Genomic DNA, 19177 nt, shown 5'->3' on the forward strand with positions numbered 1-19177 from the left:
TCGATGATATCCCAATTTTCAGGGATGATTTGTATTGGTACAGGGCAAGATTTAGGATACATTTTGGGGGATTAAATCTCTTTTATATATGGCTCCGAGAACGCCAACAAAAAAATATAAAGATAATTTCTTAAAACACTAATTCAAGTCCCTCTTTAGGCAAAATGCTCAGAGGTTAAGGTATATAAAGCTTATGAGTGTATATCTATAGTATAAAAAGCACTCTTTAATGGCTTTGCAGGTTAGATTATGCCATTGAAGTATCAAAACGGGATATCTTAGGGGCTAGTTTGATCTTCTTGGGCCAAATTAAGACGAAGCCCTTTAACAGGTAGGGAGAGAACCTTGGGCTGTTTAATTTACCAGTCCCCTAAATTTTTAAATAACGTTTTCTCAATTGTTGGCTTAACAACTTTTGGGACTTTGATTAAATTTTGATTGGTTGGTTTATTGAGTTAAGTGTACAAGCGTTTCAACTACTAATTCATGTACTATACAGAAGGAATAATTTTGTTTATCAACATTTAGGTTGCACATTGGTTTATTGGCCATTGTTTTCCTTGCCTTTTTATTTTAGAATTTATTTGATATTTATTTTGGTGTAAAGAAAAGATTGTTTATTCATAAATTTCAGATGACATGATATAAAAAAATAAGAAATTAAATAACTTCTGTGATAATAAAACAAAATTGGTGGTAGGTCAATTGTTGAAAATGGTGGAGCGTGTGGATGACAATGAAAACGTTCTAGAAGACTTAAAGGTATTATCATTGGAATTATTATTTCTTGGATCTTGCACCAGATTTTTATTTACTCTAAAAAGTAAAACTTTTAGCTGGCTTTAAATAACGATCGGGGGGATCATCCACCCACTATACCACATCCTGCTACTGGATGAACAAACTGATCAATAAATGATGTCCATGATAGCAACCTAAATGGAAAAAAAATTTCCACTATCACATTAGCTATGTATGTTCTATATCCATTGTAACAACCAATTACTTAATGCGATAAAATATCGTCAGGGATGATAAAACTGCTCTAATTGCGATATATAACCCCTAAAATTCTTGTAATGATTATGAATTTAAAAAAAATATTGATATGTGATTTGAAAATTGCTCTGAATTACAATACCTACCTAATAATTTTGTTTACATAATAATTATGATTTATATTTGTTTTATATCTGTTTTTTTATTTTACAGGACAATCCTGGGCTTTCTGGGTGTGACTTGGACCATACCACAAACACTGCAGCCTCAGTTACATCCAGAAAATCCTCCAAGCACAAATCCAGCCGACGGAAAACCACATCGTTGTCCGCCGAACAGATGCATTTATCCCCACCGCCAAATGCTACGCCGACCCTGGTCACCTCGCCCTCCCTCGGCATCATCCATTCTGGGAGTAATAGCACCCATAAACACCACCGTCGTAGGCCTTTGGATAGTAAATCAGACGGGGGACTGCCTAGGAATAATTCGGACAAATCTGTGAAAACTACAACTAGTAGAAATAATGATGTCGAATTAGAAGTTCAGGTTAATTTTTTATTATTTCTTATACTTAAAAGAATTGTTTATTGTAGGTATTTTGAAAAGTATGACAAGCGGCACATGATGTCACGCTTCAAAATCACTTTTAATCGTCCTATAAATAACTATTTGAACAAAATTAAAATGAAGATTTTAACACGCCTCACAAATGTTTACCTTTATTGCTGAAAGTTTTTGCTTTAAATAGTATATTATAATTGTTATAAAATATACGTGGATATTATGACAGGGGAAAATTATCGTGAAATTAGGTTGCTAACATGGACATCATTTATTGGTCAGTTAGTCCATTCAGTAGGATTGAAGGAGATGGGTTAAAGGGGTGGATCGGGGTATCGTTATTTTAGCCAGATATAAGTTTCACTTTATTAGAGTACTTGATAATCTGCTGTAAGATCTAAGTAATAATAAATCCATTCATTGTATAGGAAGAAAAACGTTCCTGGTTCGAGGGGATGTACCCAAGTTACAAGTCAAGAAACAAGGAATATAAAGAGTTTTTCAACGACCAAGAAAACAAATTCATTGTCGACTTTTCCTGTGCACATAGCAAAGATATTTTGCGCCAAGGTAATTTTTTTTCTTTTAGATCTAAGATTTTTTATCCTTTTTGGAAAATATTATTGTATTTAAGTATGTAAAGATATTTAAAAAGACCCTCTCATGGCTTACAAGATAATGAAGAAATATTTCAAGATAGAAACATCTTTTATCTAACCTAGAGGATAATTCTGATGCTGCTATCTATATATATTTTTTTAATGTAAAGTTATTATGTACAGAAAAAACTACTAAAATATCTGTAAAAATCCTTTAAATTAAATTTTATAACAAATGAAATATATATTTTAGGTCGAATGTACATATCAACAGGCTATATTTGCTTTTATAGTAAAATATTTGGCTTAGAGCATTCTTTACAAATTGCATTTCAAGATGTTACATTGATTTCAAAAGTAAGTTTCTTATAATAACTGGAAACAAATAATACTCGGCTTGGGCAAACACAAAATCTAGCTATTCTGTAGTGACTTGGCTGTGTTAATATTTCCGACGCTATTGGGTGATATTCAAAGACCCAAATGAAAGTCGGCACAGGGTCCACGGGGTGGGAACATAAAGAATATTAACCACTTCCCACTTCATTGTTGTACTTTAATCAAAACATCACAAAAACTACCTAATAGTTTATGGTCAGATATAAATATCGTAATTACTACTACAGCAGACCCCAAAAAAACATCTGAAATTACGAAACAATAACAAATATTTTTTTCTCGAATTAGTTGATTGTTATTTAATATAATCACTAGGTAACATATTTTAGGAGAAGACTGCTTATTTGATACCAAACGCAATCCAGATAACAACCAAAAATAAGAAAACCTACTTCTTTGCAACCTTTCATAACCGTGATTCTACGTATGATATTATAAACAAGTAAGTATTAATAATAAGCCGAAGAGGCTTTTTCCGTTTTACGCACTCAAAGAATACATTATATAAAATTGAGAATAAATATGAATAAATCCTTTCTTATACCTACAAATTTTTTTTATGTGCTTGCAAGTAAAAAGAATGAATTACAAAAAAATTTATATTCAGCGTATTTTTTCTAAAAACAAAATAAGCGTTAATTTTATTGTTAAAGTGTATTTATCTAGAATCGATATATTATTACTTGGATGTTGCACCAGATTGTCATATACTCTAATATATCCTCCATGCATCCCCTTTATCGAATCTCCTCCCCTTCTACTGGATGAATGAACCGACTTATAAATGAAATTCTTGTTAGCAACCTAAATTGACGAGAACTTTTCCCCTGTCAATATATCACATAAATTCTATATCCATTTTATCTAGACTCTGGTCAGCTGTTTGTACCGGGGAGGAGCTTTCTGAAGATGAACTAAACCAGATAATTATGGTGCAATATCCTGAAGAGGATCTACCTGACGGGGTCATGGCCAGGTCTCCTCCACCATCCACTCCTGTTACCTTCTCCCTGGGAGCTCCCTCGTCGGAAGATCTCACACAAACTACTAATCGTAGGGTAAGATTTAAATCTAAAATCAGATGAACGATAACAGTTGGTAATTATATATGTGTTTGCATGATTAAAACTTGGCCTTTGTTAGTTTATATTTATCTTAGAATCCTAGCCATTACCCTGTAGTATGTATTAATATATTATTGAGAGGGTTTTACGTATGTATCTTTACTTTAAATTCTCAGATATAAAGAATTTATTTTCGTAAAGGATTATTCATTAAGTAGATGAAAAAATGCTTATTTTTTCTCGCTACAATATCAGTTTCTATTGGTTTTATCGGAAAGTACTAGTGGCTATTTCCCTAGCATCAAGGAGTCCCATAATTAAAAGGTTAAAGAGGGAGGAAAAGTATAGCCTTAAACCATCCCTTGACCTATATTAAGCTTTCCTAAAATGAAGAAATCAGCTCAGTAGTTATTTAATTTTTAAGCTTTAGGTTAAAAAACATAAACTTTATATAATAGGAAATACTTTCAAAAATATAAGCAGCTACGACCCCAGCCTCTAGGAGCTTAGTATTCTAAAAGACAGAGAGGGACTAAAAAATATCTTAAAACCATCCCAAGACTTCAAACTGAAATATAATGACCCAAAACCCTCACAGGAGCTTTGTGAAGCTTACCTAAAAAGGAGAACCAAATCGGTTCAGTAGTTATTGAGATCTTAAGCTCCATACAAAAAAAACTACCTACTTTATATAATAGGATATTATGTTTAGGGCAAAGGCAAGCAGCGTCGTGGCGGCCAAACATCTGGGGAAGGAGAGAGCATAGATGACATCATAGCTGACTGGATGCAGACCGTGCCAGGTGATATGGTTCTCAACACTGTTGTCAACAAGCCAGTGCCAGAGGTGCAGACACTTTACTTCACCAACTCCAACTTCTACTTTACATTCCACAAGAACAGGGGCACCACGGAGTTGGATGTCGGGGACTGGGAGACGGGGGAGGGCGAGAAGGGGAAGACTCGGGAGGTGTCGTATAATCTGAGGATTAATAATCCTGTGGGGCCTAAAACTAGTCAGGTTAGTTCCCTATTTACCTTGAGGTACCAAACCTAACAACTAAATTATGTCATATATAAAGAAATCTTTTTTTCCAGTATGGATTCGAAACCGATTATAACCGGTTCTCAGACATACGGTATAATCATGTAAAGCATCGTATTATAGATAATTTTCAAAGAATATTAAAATAAATATAATGATACGGGTTTTGTTAGCCTCGAAGATTTTAACCTTTTCATATTGATATCATATCAGCGGAAAGCTGTCTATAGTACGTTGTGATAAATAACTATTCCTTAGATAGGTACCTAGACATTGAACATTAATTTGCAAAAAAAACATTAGGATTAGTTTAATTTAAAATTAGTATGATATGTTGTATAACCTACCTAGGTGAAGGAGATCCAGATAGAGCGAACATGTTCGACTCCCGGTCAAATATACTGTATCGACCTGGAGGCATTCAACAGCGGGGTCCCATATGCGGATTCATTCACTATCAGAACACATATCTGCGTGCACAGAGAAACTGATCAGTCATCAAGAATTCTAGTCAAGGCTGAAATTGTGTTCAAGAAAGAGCTTTGGGGATATATCAAAGGGAAAATAGGTAATGGGGACATTTTATTATCATAAAACTGAAGTATAATTAGACCTTAAGTTTTCGTGGATGTTTTTGGTTCTAGCAAAAAGTTGAGTACCTAAAGAGTTAATCATTAATGTTCTTGTATCTGTCCTATTGAGCTTAAAAAAATATTTTTTTTTAGAAAGTAACGCATGGAATGGAATCAAGAGTTTTTATAAAGAACTTGGTGTGGCCCTGTCTCAACACAGAGAGGATGATCATCAAGTAGCTGATCACTATGCAGCTAGAGCCAAACCAAGGTATGTATAAACAACAAGGTGTGGCTAGAGCTAAACCAAGGTATGTATAAACAACAAGGTGTGGCCCTGTCTCAACACAGAGAGGATGATCATCAAGTAGCTGATCACTATGCAGCTAGAGCTAAACCAAGGTATGTATAAACAACAAGGTGTGGTCCTGTCTCAACACAGAGAGGATGATCATCAAGTAGCTGATCACTATGCAGCTAGAGATAAACCAAGGTATGTATAAACAACAAGGTGTGGCTCTGTCTCAACAAAGAGAGGATGATCATCAAGTAGCTGATCACTATGCAGCGAGAGCCAAACCAAGGTATGTATAAACAACAAGGTGTGGCTAGAGCTAAACCAAGGTATGTATAAACAACAAGGTGTGGTCCTGTCTCAACAAAGAGAGGATGATCATCAAGTAGCTGATCACTATGCAGCTAGAGCTAAACCAAGGTATGTATAAACAACAAGGTGTGGTCCTGTCTCAACACAGAGAGGATGATCATCAAGTAGCTGATCACTATGCAGCTAGAGATAAACCAAGGTATGTATAAACAACAAGGTGTGGCTCTGTCTCAACAAAGAGAGGATGATCATCAAGTAGCTGATCACTATGCAGCTAGAGCCAAACCAAGGTATGTATAAACAACAAGGTGTGGCTAGAGCTAAACCAAGGTATGTATAAACAACAAGGTGTGGTCCTGTCTCAACAAAGAGAGGATGATCATCAAGTAGCTGATCACTATGCAGCTAGAGCTAAACCAAGGTATGTATAAACAACAAGGTGTGGTCCTGTCTCAACACAGAGAGGATGATCATCAAGTAGCTGATCACTATGCAGCTAGAGATAAACCAAGGTATGTATAAACAACAAGGTGTGGCTCTGTCTCAACAAAGAGAGGATGATCATCAAGTAGCTGATCACTATGCAGCGAGAGCCAAACCAAGGTATGTATAAACAACAAGGTGTGGCTAGAGCTAAACCAAGGTATGTATAAACAACAAGGTGTGGTCCTGTCTCAACAAAGAGAGGATGATCATCAAGTAGCTGATCACTATGCAGCTAGAGCTAAACCAAGGTATGTATAAACAACAAGGTGTGGCTCTGTCTCAACACAGAGAGGATGATCATCAAGTAGCTGATCACTTTGCAGCTAGAGCTAAACCAAGGTATGTATAAACAACAAGGTGTGGTCCTGTCTCAACACAGAGAGGATGATCATCAAGTAGCTGATCACTATGCAGCTAGAGTTAAACCAAGGTATTATAAACAACAAGGTGTGGCTCTGTCTCAACACAGAGAGGATGATCACTGCGTTTATAAACAAAGTGAAACACATTAATTTTACCTTTCTCCTTTATTGTGTTAATGTATGTCATGGGTAATGGTAGCTTCATAATATTAATAATGTTTCAGGACCAATGTTTTGAAAAGTGCCCTTTCTGAACCTGTGTTACACGGACCCGAACATATTGAAATAACATGGAGTGGTCTTCTTTTCCTTCTAGTCATTTTAATGCTGGTAAGATTATTTCATTATAATAAAAGCCTGAATTGCTAGGATTGAAAGGGATAAGACAATGGACAATAGATTGATGTACATTCCTATAATGATGCAAATAGATTACAAATAATGGTTGAAACGATTAGACACTGAACTTAATGAACCAACTGATCCCCGAAGTTCCTAAGCTAACGAATAAGAAAACGTTAATACGGCAAATTTCATAAAATGCTGTGCTCTCATTGGTGGAAAGTTGGCTCACCCCGATCTGGCTCACCAATAAAATGATTTAAAGATCCAGCTCTGGATGTACTACTCAGGGATCTTAAAGGATAAGACAATGAACATTAAATTCACGTACCTCTCTAATTATGATAAACAAAATAACTCCTTCTGTAGACAAAATTGTTGGTGGTAAAATTGTATACTGCTATATTGTACAATCCAATCAATATTAATTGAAGTCTCCAAAGTTTTTAAGCAATCGAATGTAAAAACGTGATTAAAAATCGTTGCAGTCCAGTAGGTATAATTTGTAGTCCAATTTCCACTACCTACCTAGTATTATCTGTGTATATTTTTAGTTTGTGACGTGTGCCGTAAACTTGATAGTGTTGACCAACATGTACTTGATGCAGCCAGCCGCCAGCCCACCTGACACGGACACCATGATTAACATAGACTACAACTTGTTGGAGATGTTGCCCCAGAATGACAAGGAATGGTTTCAGCTGTTCCGGGCACAAGTAGCGCAACACCACCAAGTTAGACAGGTGACTATGATTTATTCTTTCTCAGTGGAAAGCTTTACAATAATGATATCTGTTTGTAAGCTTAGACGTTGCAAGGACATTTTGTATTGCTTAGATTTCATATAACTATAAAATGATTTTTAAAAATATATTAGGTAGGTACTAAAAGATTTTTTTTTAATTTTAGGAAGTGTCAGATTCTTTAAAGAAGATAAGTGCATCCTTGATAGAGGCAGAACAGGTGAATTAAACAATTAAAAATTTGTTTCTAGAAACTATGATAAGTAGTTGGATGTTTTTCTGTCTCTGTATCTAAAACAAGTTGACTTTTATAGGGTTATAATTTATTGTATGTTGTGATGAAAATTAAAACTTAAAAAAATGGTGTGGAGTTAAATCCTCCCATCCTACCCTAAACGCCACCTTCAACTCCCCTTGTACAGCCATAGGTACATAAAAGGCTAATAAAAATCTAATAGGTATTATTTCAAAAACATTAAAAACAAATTTTTAGTTAGATTTAAGGCTTTTTATAAAATTGATCACAGGTCATACTCTATGAGGCCAGAATGATGTTATAGATGTACGTAGCTTTCATGAGAATTCTGATTTAGCTCAAAAAGGGGACTATATACAAACGAGAGCAAGTAATGTTAAGCACCCGTAGGGCATTTTTTTGGTTGATATACTTTATTTAGGGCTAAATATTTAATTAAAATTAATCTCGTTCGTGCATAGTCCCTTTATTTTGTATTACATTCAGTACAGCTGTGCGTAGAATCAGGGCTACTACAACAAAGCACGTAACTCTATTTTCAACAAGTTTTATTCCTTCTTTCAGATATTAGAGCATGCTGGTAAGATATTGAAACAGACAAGTGATGAAAATACAAGATCCCTCGAGTCTTTGCTGGCAAAACTAGCTCAAACAAAACAAAAAATGGAACTCTAATTGGGGTCCACCATTTTTATAGTTGCCATAATTATAATTTTACTAGGTTTTATTTGGGAAATACTGCAATAGGAATTATATATTTTTTTTTAAATATTAGACTCTAAATCTGTTTTCTAGGTACCTAATGTAAATGGGAAAAAGTCCAACAAATCTGTTATTTCTGCACAACGCCAGTTTTTTTCAAAGTAGATTTTTAGTTTTTGTAATACTATTAATTTTATCTCAAATTTAGGTATAGAAATTAAAATTTATAGGTATGAAAAGGATTTTTTTTATCTTTTGTTTCTTATTATTCCCTTGTAACCTATTGCATTTAACATTTTGTACTTAGATAATTGTGTTTAATTTTTCACTCGTCAAATAATACGTTTGTATACGTCCAAACGATTTAAATAAGAGGTGATTAAATGATTTCATTAACTTTTATTTCTGTGTGAACATTAATTTTCTTTTTTTTGCGTTTTTATTATTTATTATATTATATTTATTTTCAACCAAGGTATTAACATATCATTTGCTTTTTGTTTTTCTTGGCATTTCTTAGCATTGCCTTTTAATTATGTATTTTATGTTTTGATATTTTATTGTGTTTATGGTATTTTGGGATATTAGTCAATTTCAGGTATCTTTGTTTTAATTATATTTTTCCATGTATTTTTTTAGTATCGAAGCTACTCTATTCTATACTTTGTCTGTCAGTTTGTATCACTATAAGAGGAATTTTTTCTCCTGCTATTTAAGATGGATTGCACATTTTTGGTGAGTATCCAGTAAACAATTTAATTGGCCTGTAGGTCCTGCTACAAAAGTTTTATAAAAAATTTGTGATTTTCTAATATTTGTTCTGAATATCTGCTCCTTAATATCATCACTTTGCCCGTTTTTCCATCCATGAATTTTTTGTGCTTTACTACTTATGGATTCTGTCATCCTTGTCATTTTAAGTTTCTTTACCCTTTTAGCCCTTCATTGCTATCAAGGGCGTGTACAGAAAATTCAATTGCAAGTTGGAGTAAGCATTGGGGGATTTTAAAAATTTGAATGTAGGTCTTTTATCATAGAGGGGTGTTGACACCGCCATGCTGCCCCGAATAAGATTTTTAAGGAGCACAAATTTGAATCCTGTTTTGTATGTAACAAGAATACTATCTAATTGCCCATTTCCCCCAAAAGGAAACTATTACGCACAAAAACATTTCATGATTCAAATCGCTAAATATCTGTCTTATCAAGTGATACATTTTTTTAATCCGTCTCAATCTTGTGTAATATAATCATTATGAACAATTTATAGAACAATCCATTAAAAAATTAATCCACTTTATTGACCATATTACCTTCCAATTAATCTAAAATTTTAGTGTTTTTATTAGATCCATAGGTACATAAATTTATAAAAATAATTTGAATTTGTCTAAAATTATTTATGTGATTTACCATGTGATTTTTCTGCTAGAGATTTAAATTTTTAACCTTTGCAAAGTATGCAATCTTCATCGGGATAGGGACAAGGTTTTAAAATTGTAGAACAAGGCTAACAAAGATTTATTAAAGCTTCAATTGATATTGTATTAATGCTCAAGTTTAAGTTCATTACTAGTATTAATACTATACCTTTATGTAAACTTAAAGTAAGGTTTTTTTAAGACCTATGAAAACTTCTGATTCTATCAAAATTCCATATTTAAAAACTTAATATTACAGTTTTTAAAATCCCATTCCTTAATTAGTATTAAAATCAGAACTCATTAGCCGCGCGTTAGCTAAAAGGACACATTGACGGCATATGTGCATCTGCGTAGCCTTGATTACATTTTTAACTTTCGTCTACTGAAGTTATTATCAAACTTTGTCTGTATCCCGGATTCATAATATTGCAGAAATATTTTACTGCACAGTCACCCTTCTATCTGTGTATATGTAATATAAATATCAATCTATTAAGACGTTGCTCTTAATTAAATTTTTACCAGGGATCAAGGGATTAGTAAAGGTTACTTCAAGTTATGTATGCGTTAAAGTGTTATTAAATTTACACTTTTGTTAACCCAATTTGAGCAGAGTTACCGATGCAAATAATAAATATATTTACCATTAGATTTCTTTAAAAAATACAGTAACTTATAAATAGGGTTATTTTTTTCGCGTATTTTCCGCGAAGTTGGGTGTTTGGTTGTAGTCATATGCTCTTATTAGGTCAAAGTGTTCTTAATTATACCAAATGTATATATTTATATGTATATATGAAATGGTCCATAATTAAGAACAGTTTGACTACAACCCAACACCCAACTTTAAGAAGATGCGCGAAAATATTACCTTCTTTTTCTATTTACTTTTTCCTTCATCCGTACGTCGTACTGTACCCAGCGTGTGATATATTAAAAATCCAAGTCAAAACAAGGATTTCATATTCTACAAATTCTGTGATAATTTTTTTTAATGCGAATATGTTATTGTGAATGTGTGTAATATTAACAAATATTTATCTGATTGTTTTTATATAAAAACTAAAGTTTATTTGCCTTGTTCAAGAAATTTATGCTTATGAAATATATTGTCAAATTTCAGTCAGATTGTTTTAAAGCAGGGAGGGAAGGGACAATGTATTGTAAGTTTTACTTCCCCCAAAGCTTATGAACTTGTTTTGTTATTCTTTAGATTAAAATCTTTGTGGGAGAGGGGTAGCATTGTCTGAACTTATTTTGTTTATCATAATTGGAGGCTACCCTAATTTATCGATCATTGTCTCATCCCTAAGATGCCTTGTTTTTTAATTCACCATATTTTTACCATGGATCTTAGGGAGTATATTCTTGTTTTATGTTTCAAATGAAAAATAATTAACATCATAAGATTGCCAAAATCATTTCTCAATTTAATAGTTTTATTGTAATGCATAAATTTTGTTTCTAACACCAATTTTTTATTGGCTTTTAAATTATTGTTTTATGTAATTGTATATTTTACTACTGGTGGTGTTTATCTAGATTTTAAATGACTAATTTAAATTCTTAGACTCTGATTTAGATATAAAATAATCATATGTTCCTCAAGAAAGTTTAATCGTAAATTAATTATTCTGCCATTATTACTTTACTAGTTGCTTCATCCCTATCCTCTTGGGGAAAGTGGGAAAGGTCAGGAAAATAGCCTAAAACCACCCTAAGTAATTTATAATGCTTTTCTGTTATTAGATAGATAAGCATTCTTTATTTTGTTGATTTATTTTATGGCTTGTTGACTTCATACTAACGATTCTACTAAAGCTCCATTTAATGAACTACCCCTTACAATGGATTTTGTATCTAGATTAACACCACTAGCTCAGCTACAGACATTGTATTTCTGCTATGCACAATCTATTAGATTTTATCCAGTACAGTTTTATTATATTATATTTGTGCCACTTCATATTTTATACATAAATTTATCGGGTTCTGTTTGTTTTGTTCAGATGTGTTTAAACAATGGCTGACGAGGATAGACACGTCCTTGTTGATCATCTTGAGGAGGAGAATGAAGATGGGGATGGTCAGGACACTGAAGCATCTTCTAGACACAGAAGGTATTGATGAATAGCGCAGCTACTTTATAAATGGCTAGATTAGTAGTAGCGACCCTACACCCGTGTTTTTTTTTTATGTTTAGGGATAGGGGTAAATTATTCAACTGTTTTGTGAAATTTTTTAAAAAGATTCTCTTGACCAATGAACTTTTACTTAATAACTTATTTTGTCCGTTTGTCCATCCATTTAGTCTTATAGGAAATATGATTTACACACCTTCTGTTTAAAATAAACTTGTGAAATTATTTCAAAATATTCTCCAAGCCAATGGGCATCTACTCAGAAACTCATATTTCTCTGTCCATCCATATTCCGATGGAAAATTGGGAGTATTGAATTTGCTCCTTATACAATTCGAAAAGTATCCTATTACAATAGATTTATTATAAATTGTATCTTACAACAGATTATTATGTACTTTGATAAAGTGAGATTTAAAAATAACGATCTCTCCCATCCACCCCCTGTACCCTATCCACGTATATCCTATATCCATTCTTATTATTAAAATACAATATTTTGAAATTTAGGTTCTCCATTGACGACAGCAATCTTCCACCCAGCAACAAAACTGTTTATCTTGCCTCAGTTATAGCTGCCATAGGAGGAGTTCTGTTTGGTTATGATGTTGGCGTCATCTCTGGCGCCAAGGTCCAGGTGGCTCACGTCATGAAGTTAACCTGCGGCCAGGAGGAGTCTCTGGTCAGTTTCATGCCGTTGGGAGCACTGTCTGCCAGCCTTCTTGCCAGTAAAATATTAAACAGGTATAGAAATTGAGAAAGGGGACAATTAGCTGTTTATTACACTAGACTCCAAAGTCCTATAATAACGTTTTCTTATTCGTTGGTTTTACAACTTTGGGTACTTAAGTGAATTTTTATTGGTTGGTTAATTAAGTTGAGTGTTCAAACGTTTCAACCACTAATTTTAATCTAGAGAAGGGTTAATTTTGTTTATTATCTTTGGGGATGTACTTAAATTTATTAGCCATTGTCTTATCCTTTTAGATCCCTGTATAGAATTGTTCTACTTTAATTCAAATCTTATATTTGACAGCTGTTGTCATATCTGATTATATTTTATTTCTTTATACCCTAAATCCGTCCTCTTTACCCAATTCTTTAACCTTAAAAAACATTTTTGTTTAGATTTGGTAGAAAATGGTGTATCCAGTTGACAGCTATAGTTTTCACTGTTGGTTCATTGATGATGGCCTGCGCAAACTCGTTTGTTGTCCTCCTTGTTGGCAGGTAATGATACAAAGTGTGTTCAAAGGAATGTAAAAGTTTTTAGATTGCATTTGTTCAGCTTGTTTTAAAAAATAAAATGGGTACGCATACCAATGATTTATGTATTAGATGTAGGAAGAAATATATGTATATTATTGACACATTTTTTATAAAACTGCTTGCAATTGTTTAAAATTTGTAGTTTTCGGATATTAGTTTTCAATGATTTAGTAACATGAATTGTATTTTTAGGTAAAAACCCTCATTTTGGTAATAAAAAAGACAAAATGATGTTTATAATACTGTAACTATGTATAATTGTTCAGGTTTATTGTTGGGTTTGGAGTGAGTCTATCTGCCATGGCTGAGTGCCTCTACATATCTGAAATAGCTAAACCAAAACAAAGAGGTAAGTTTGTTTGTTTTATTGCCTAAAATATTACCCTTTTTTTGGCCTAAAATGAAATAGTATAGCCGTATTATTATTACATTTTGTATTTTTGTCAATGTATATTGAATTTTCCCAATACAGAGGGAGGGGTCGATCCTCTCTCCCATACATTTTATTTTTGTGTCTTTTTTCAGAGTCTTTAGGGATATGACAATTGACGATTCATTGATATATATTATATAACCCCAATTATTATTAATAAATGTACTACTTCTATATTGTGCCAAACATTTAGAATTTGATCAAAGTCCCTAAGGTTTTTTTGTCCAAGAATAAGAGAATGTGTTTATAAAACGCAATTTATTTAAAGTCCAGTGTAACCCCCTTCCTTGTGTTTTAAAAAATGTAGAACGGTTAAATATTTTGGTAGGGCTATTTTTCTAGGGGATAGGGGGGGGGGGGGAGTCGACTTCCTTTCATAGGAAGGAATAGCATATAACCTGCCTAGGGTTAATACTAAGCTTATCTTTATATTTTTACAAAACTCGTTAATACTTTCAAATAATTGATTATAATTATCAGGGATGTTAGTATCCCTAAACGAGCTTGGAATCACCATTGGTTTCCTACTGGCGTTCCTAGTCAACTATATTCTCATGGACACCAGGGATGGGTGGAGAGTTATGTTTGAAATTAATTAAGGTGGGTTACAAATAATAATTCCTAGTCAACTATATTCTCATGGACACCAGGGATGGGTGGAGAGTTATGTTTGAAATTAATTAAGGTGGGTTACAAATAATAATTCCTAGTCAACTATATTCTCATGGACACCAGGGATGGGTGGAGAGTTATGTTTGGAATTAGTTCAGGTGGGTTACAAATAATAATTCTTAATCAACTATATTCTCATGGACACCAGGGATGGGTGGAGAGTTATGTTTGGAATTAGTTCAGGTGGGTTACAAATAATAATTCTTAATCAACTATATTTTCATGGACACCAGGGATGGGTGGAGAGTTATGTTTGGAATTAATTCAGGTGGGTTACAAATAATAATTCTTAATCAACTATATTCTCATGGACACCAGGGATGGGTGGAGAGTTATGTTTGGAATTAGTTCAGGTGGGTTACAAATAATAATTCCTAGTCAACTATATCCTCATGGACACCAGGGATGGGTGGAGAGTTATGTTTGGAATTAATTCAGGTGGGTTACAAATAATAATTCTTAATCAACTATATTCTCATGGACACCAGGGATGGGTGGAGAGTTATGTTTGGAATTAGTTCAGGTGGGTTACAAATAATAATTCCTAGTCAACTATATTCTCATGGAAACCAGGGATGGATGGAGAGTTATGTTTGGAATTAGTTCAGGTGGGTTACAAACTTACAATTAATAATTCCTAGTCAACTATATTCTCATGGACACCAGGGATGCGTGAAGAGTTATGTTTGGAATTAGTTCAGGTGGGTTACAAATAATAATTCCTAGTCAACTATATTCTCATGGACACCAGGGATGGATGGAGAGTTATGTTTGGAATTAGTTCAGGTGGGTTACAAATAATAATTCCTAGTCAACTATATTCTCATGGAAACCAGGGATGGGTAGAGAGTTATGTTTGGAATTAGTTCAGGTGGGTTACAAATAATAATTCCTAGTCAACTATATTCTCATGGAAACCAGGGATGGGTAGAGAGTTATGTTTGGAATTAGTTCAGGTGGGTTACAAATAATAATTCCTAGTCAACTATATTCTCATGGACACCAGGGATGGGTGGAGAGTTATGTTTGAAATTAGTTCAGGTGGGTTACAAATAATAATTCCTAGTCAACTATATTCTCATGGACACCAGGGATGGGTAGAGAGTTATGTTTGGAATTAGTTCAGGTGGGTTACAAATAATAATTCCTAGTCAACTATATTCTCATGGAAACCAGGGATGGATGGAGAGTTATGTTTGGAATTAGTTCAGGTGGGTTACAAATAAAACAATAATATCTCATCCCATGGCATCTTTGCTAAGACTTATTGAACCTTATTTTTACATTAATTTTTTAGATCTCATAACTTCGCAACTTTTATTATTGCACATATACATTATATACATTAATGGTCTTTTTGTATTTTCGAGATTGATCAAGTTAGACATTTTTCTTTTGAAGTGTATATTTAAAAATGTAAATATTGGAGTAATAAATTTAGGGATTTTTTGAGTCGCTTTTATGGATGTTATCATCCTAGTTTAAATATTTCAGTGCTATCTGTGATACAGTTGGTGTGGATGTACTGGTTGCCCAGGACCCCCCACTTTCTGCTGCTGCACCAGCGGGACAGTGAGGCTATAGAGGTGCTACGCTCCATCTACCCAGCCACGGAGGTGAAACAGGAGATGGTGAACATCAGGTTGAGTGTCGAGATGGCCAGTGAGTCATCTTGCTCTCAGCTCTTTGATAAACAGGTATAAATTTAAAATCTTGACTTTCTTACAGCGCATACCTATATGAAACACTAGGCACAACATCTAATACCTTCTATTTTTGAACTAGGATTTATAATTAGAAATTTTGGGTATTAACAAAATTAACCATTGTGAAGATTAAAATTATTGGTGGAGAAGTTTAGACAATGAAGTTTTGTACAAAGCAATCAAAATTTAATAACAGTACCAGATGTTTTAAAAACTTCAAATGAGAGATAATGTTTATAAAACTTTGGGTATCAGTATAATTTAGAGTCAAATGTGCTTTTCTTTCCTGCTCTTCAGCAAAGATTTTTATTGACAGTAATATGTTATTTTAAGGACAATGTTCTGCACCGAAGCATGGTTGGTCTGACCCTTGTACTGTTTCTCCAGATTACTGGCCAACCCAACATACTCTATTATGCTACGGATATTTTTGAAGCTGTAGGATTTTGTGGAGAATCTCTGGCTGCCAGCGCCACAGTAGGTTAGTTATATTTTCTTTGCCTGTCGGTGTCTGTCCGTCCGTCAGTCTGTATCGCTATGATGGAAAAGTGATTTTCTCGGCTGCTATTTAAGAGAGACAGCAGATATTTTAATGTTCTCTATCGCAAAGAGCATTTATTATATAAAAAACATATGATAATCTAAACTTTTTTGTTCAGGACTTGGTATGATGAAAGTAGCCTCCACAATACTAAGCCTCCTATTGGTGGACAAAGTAGGGAGGAGAAAGCTGTTGCTGGTAGGATCCTCCTGTATGGCTGTCTGCCTATTTGCCCTTACAATATTTGCTGGATATGAATACTCTGCTGTGGGTTATCACCACAGAGAAAGCTGTAGCCATGCGGATGATTCTTTCTTTAATATTTCTGAATCAAGTGCTAGTTCAACAACAGAAGTGCCTTATGAATCAAATATTTCTGATCATATTCATAAAAATATGTTTAGCCATATTCAACATTTTAATGATAATGTTAATATAACCTCCCTCTGTGATGACGAGACTAACAAACTTCCTTTCGGACTTCGCTACCTCGCATTTGTTGCTCTTGTTCTGTATGTTGCTGCATTTAGTCTCAGCTTTGGTCCTGTCACCTGGATCCTGTTGACAGAATTGTTTCCGGTCAGTCTCAAGGGTCAGGCCATGAGCATGGGTCAAGCTGTCAATTGGACTGCTAATGTGTTTGTGTCAGTCACTTTTCTGGATGCAGTTAGGGTTTTAACTCTGCCTTTGGTATTTTTTATGTATTTATTATTTGCAGTTTTATCCATTATTTTTATTTATAAATTTGTACCTGAAACGAAAGGCAAAAGCCTAGAAGAAATCTCGAATATGCTGAAGAATCCCAAAAGTTTTAAAGTAAAAAATTCTTATTCAAGAAAACTACCTGAAGCTTATAACACAGCTGATTTTATGAAATTACAGGATTCTAATTTCTAGTATTATTACATAGTATGAAATCAAAATAACATAACTATTAAATATGTATTATGATCTTTTAAAATTTTATAAAAAAAGGGATAGTTGCATGAGTTAATTATTTGGAACAGTTGTGAACCTTAAAATACTTTTTTATGTAACATGATAATTATGAGTAAGCAATAACGGTATTCGAAAGAAAAATTAACTTTCACCATACAGTTATTGATAAACAACCAAAAATGATAAACTGTTGGTTACAGAAAAACAAATTCAAGCATAAATTCTAGTGATGGCAATCCGTCGAATTTTTGGGCAGGATTCGGATTCCAGATTCTTAAAAAATCCGTCAAAAAAAGTGGCGGATTCCAGATTCGGATTCCAAAATTGGCCGAAAATTAGGCGGATTCCGGATCCGGATTGCCAACCCTAATAAATTCAAAGAATACTGTTTTTTGTAAGTATTTCATTGGGACGTAAATAATAAAAGTTTTGCATTGCTGTTTTGATAAAAATATTACATGTTTAAAAGATTGTGTATTTCCATGTCTGGACATTTAGAAAACTACATGGCAATAAATTAAAATTCTTTAATTTATATTCTGTATAAATGCATTCAATAATATCATAGAATAGGAAAAAATACTATGTTCACTAACTTAGGGTCAAATGCACTTCGTGTAACTACCCCTTTTATTATATATTACATTTATCTTTATATTTTAATTTATTTTGTGTGATTTATCTCGGGGAAATTTGCACTCACATTAATAAATTGCTCAAAAATATTTTATAATAAACATTAAACTACTTAAACTTTTATTTGAAAATAAATATTTTTTAGCCATAATTTAGATATACTGTTAAAATTGCAATATATTGATTTTTTACGAAAATATTTTACTACTTATTACAGTATTTTAACTAAGCAATCTATGCAATATCACAATAATAATATTTATATTTAGAGCAAAAATACATATTAGTTATTTATCGCATCGTATTATAGATAGCTTTCCGCGGATATTAAAATGAAAATTTAAATGATTTAAACCAGTTTTGTTTGCCCCGAGGGACCGAAGGTCTAGGCTAACAATACTAGTTTTAATTTTATGATTTTTATTTTAATATTTGTGGAAAATTGTCTGTAATATGATCCTATACATTATTTTTCAGTATGGCTGAAAACCGGTTCTAATCCAGCGGATATTGATCGGTTTCGAAGCCATACTGGAAATTATGCTTCCTGCACCTCATTAACATATTATAACATTCCAAAAATGTGATCTAATCAATTCTACTCTTGTGTGATATTTTACAAATTTTATGCACATTTATACATATATGCAAAAATAAATAATTCTATTTTCAGATC

At 33.2% G+C, this 19177-nt stretch overlaps 2 protein-coding genes across 5 annotated transcripts; both read left to right on the forward strand.

Annotated features, from left to right (window-relative positions):
- The first annotated feature begins 613 nt into the window (after positions 1–613).
- On the forward strand, positions 614–12174 carry LOC145316405 (protein Aster-B-like). Of its 4 annotated transcripts, none has more exons than XR_013878473.1 (15): positions 614–762; positions 1213–1548; positions 1992–2133; positions 2416–2519; positions 2891–3003; positions 3430–3619; positions 4338–4646; positions 5022–5238; positions 5396–5513; positions 6922–7027; positions 7594–7782; positions 7949–8002; positions 8603–8759; positions 9048–11694; positions 12029–12174. XR_013878473.1 is itself a non-coding variant. In XM_080156875.1 (14 exons), the coding sequence occupies exons 1-14, from the start codon at positions 715–717 to the stop codon at positions 8711–8713; spliced, it is 2037 nt and encodes a 678-aa protein (XP_080013001.1). In that variant the 5' UTR covers positions 614–714; the 3' UTR covers positions 8714–9125. The 4 variants fall into 4 exon arrangements, 2 of the variants coding, with proteins under 2 accessions (XP_080013001.1, XP_080013000.1); XR_013878472.1 differs by having other exon boundaries at positions 615–762; positions 8603–8833; XM_080156875.1 differs by lacking the exon at positions 12029–12174 and adding an exon at positions 5572–5644 and having other exon boundaries at positions 5396–5440; positions 8603–9125.
- LOC145315387 (solute carrier family 2, facilitated glucose transporter member 10-like) lies at positions 12163–19175 on the forward strand. The gene is made up of 9 exons (XM_080155371.1): positions 12163–12284; positions 12816–13049; positions 13434–13535; positions 13841–13923; positions 14488–14600; positions 15139–15202; positions 16174–16376; positions 16719–16866; positions 17045–19175. Exons 1-9 carry the CDS (start codon positions 12187–12189, stop codon positions 17821–17823), a joined length of 1824 nt encoding a protein of 607 aa, XP_080011497.1. The 5' UTR covers positions 12163–12186; the 3' UTR covers positions 17824–19175.
- The last annotated feature ends 2 nt before the right edge of the window (positions 19176–19177 follow it).

The sequence above is a fragment of the Acartia tonsa genome, chromosome 4 (genome assembly GCF_053477335.1).
Source record: "Acartia tonsa isolate MP-2025a chromosome 4, ASM5347733v1, whole genome shotgun sequence".
NCBI lineage: Eukaryota > Metazoa > Arthropoda > Copepoda > Calanoida > Acartiidae > Acartia > Acartia tonsa.

Coding starts and splice junctions, on each gene's coding strand:
- LOC145316405 (XM_080156875.1), top strand. CDS start 715: ATGGTGGAGCGTGTGGATGACAATGAAAACGTTCTAGAAGACTTAAAG. Junction 763..1,212: donor ACGTTCTAGAAGACTTAAAG/GTATTATCATTG, acceptor TTTATTTTACAG/GACAATCCTGGGCTTTCTGG. Junction 2,520..2,890: donor ATGTTACATTGATTTCAAAA/GTAAGTTTCTTA, acceptor AACATATTTTAG/GAGAAGACTGCTTATTTGAT.
- LOC145315387 (XM_080155371.1), top strand. CDS start 12,187: ATGGCTGACGAGGATAGACACGTCCTTGTTGATCATCTTGAGGAGGAG. Junction 13,050..13,433: donor GCCAGTAAAATATTAAACAG/GTATAGAAATTG, acceptor ATTTTTGTTTAG/ATTTGGTAGAAAATGGTGTA. Junction 15,203..16,173: donor TATGTTTGGAATTAGTTCAG/GTGGGTTACAAA, acceptor TAAATATTTCAG/TGCTATCTGTGATACAGTTG.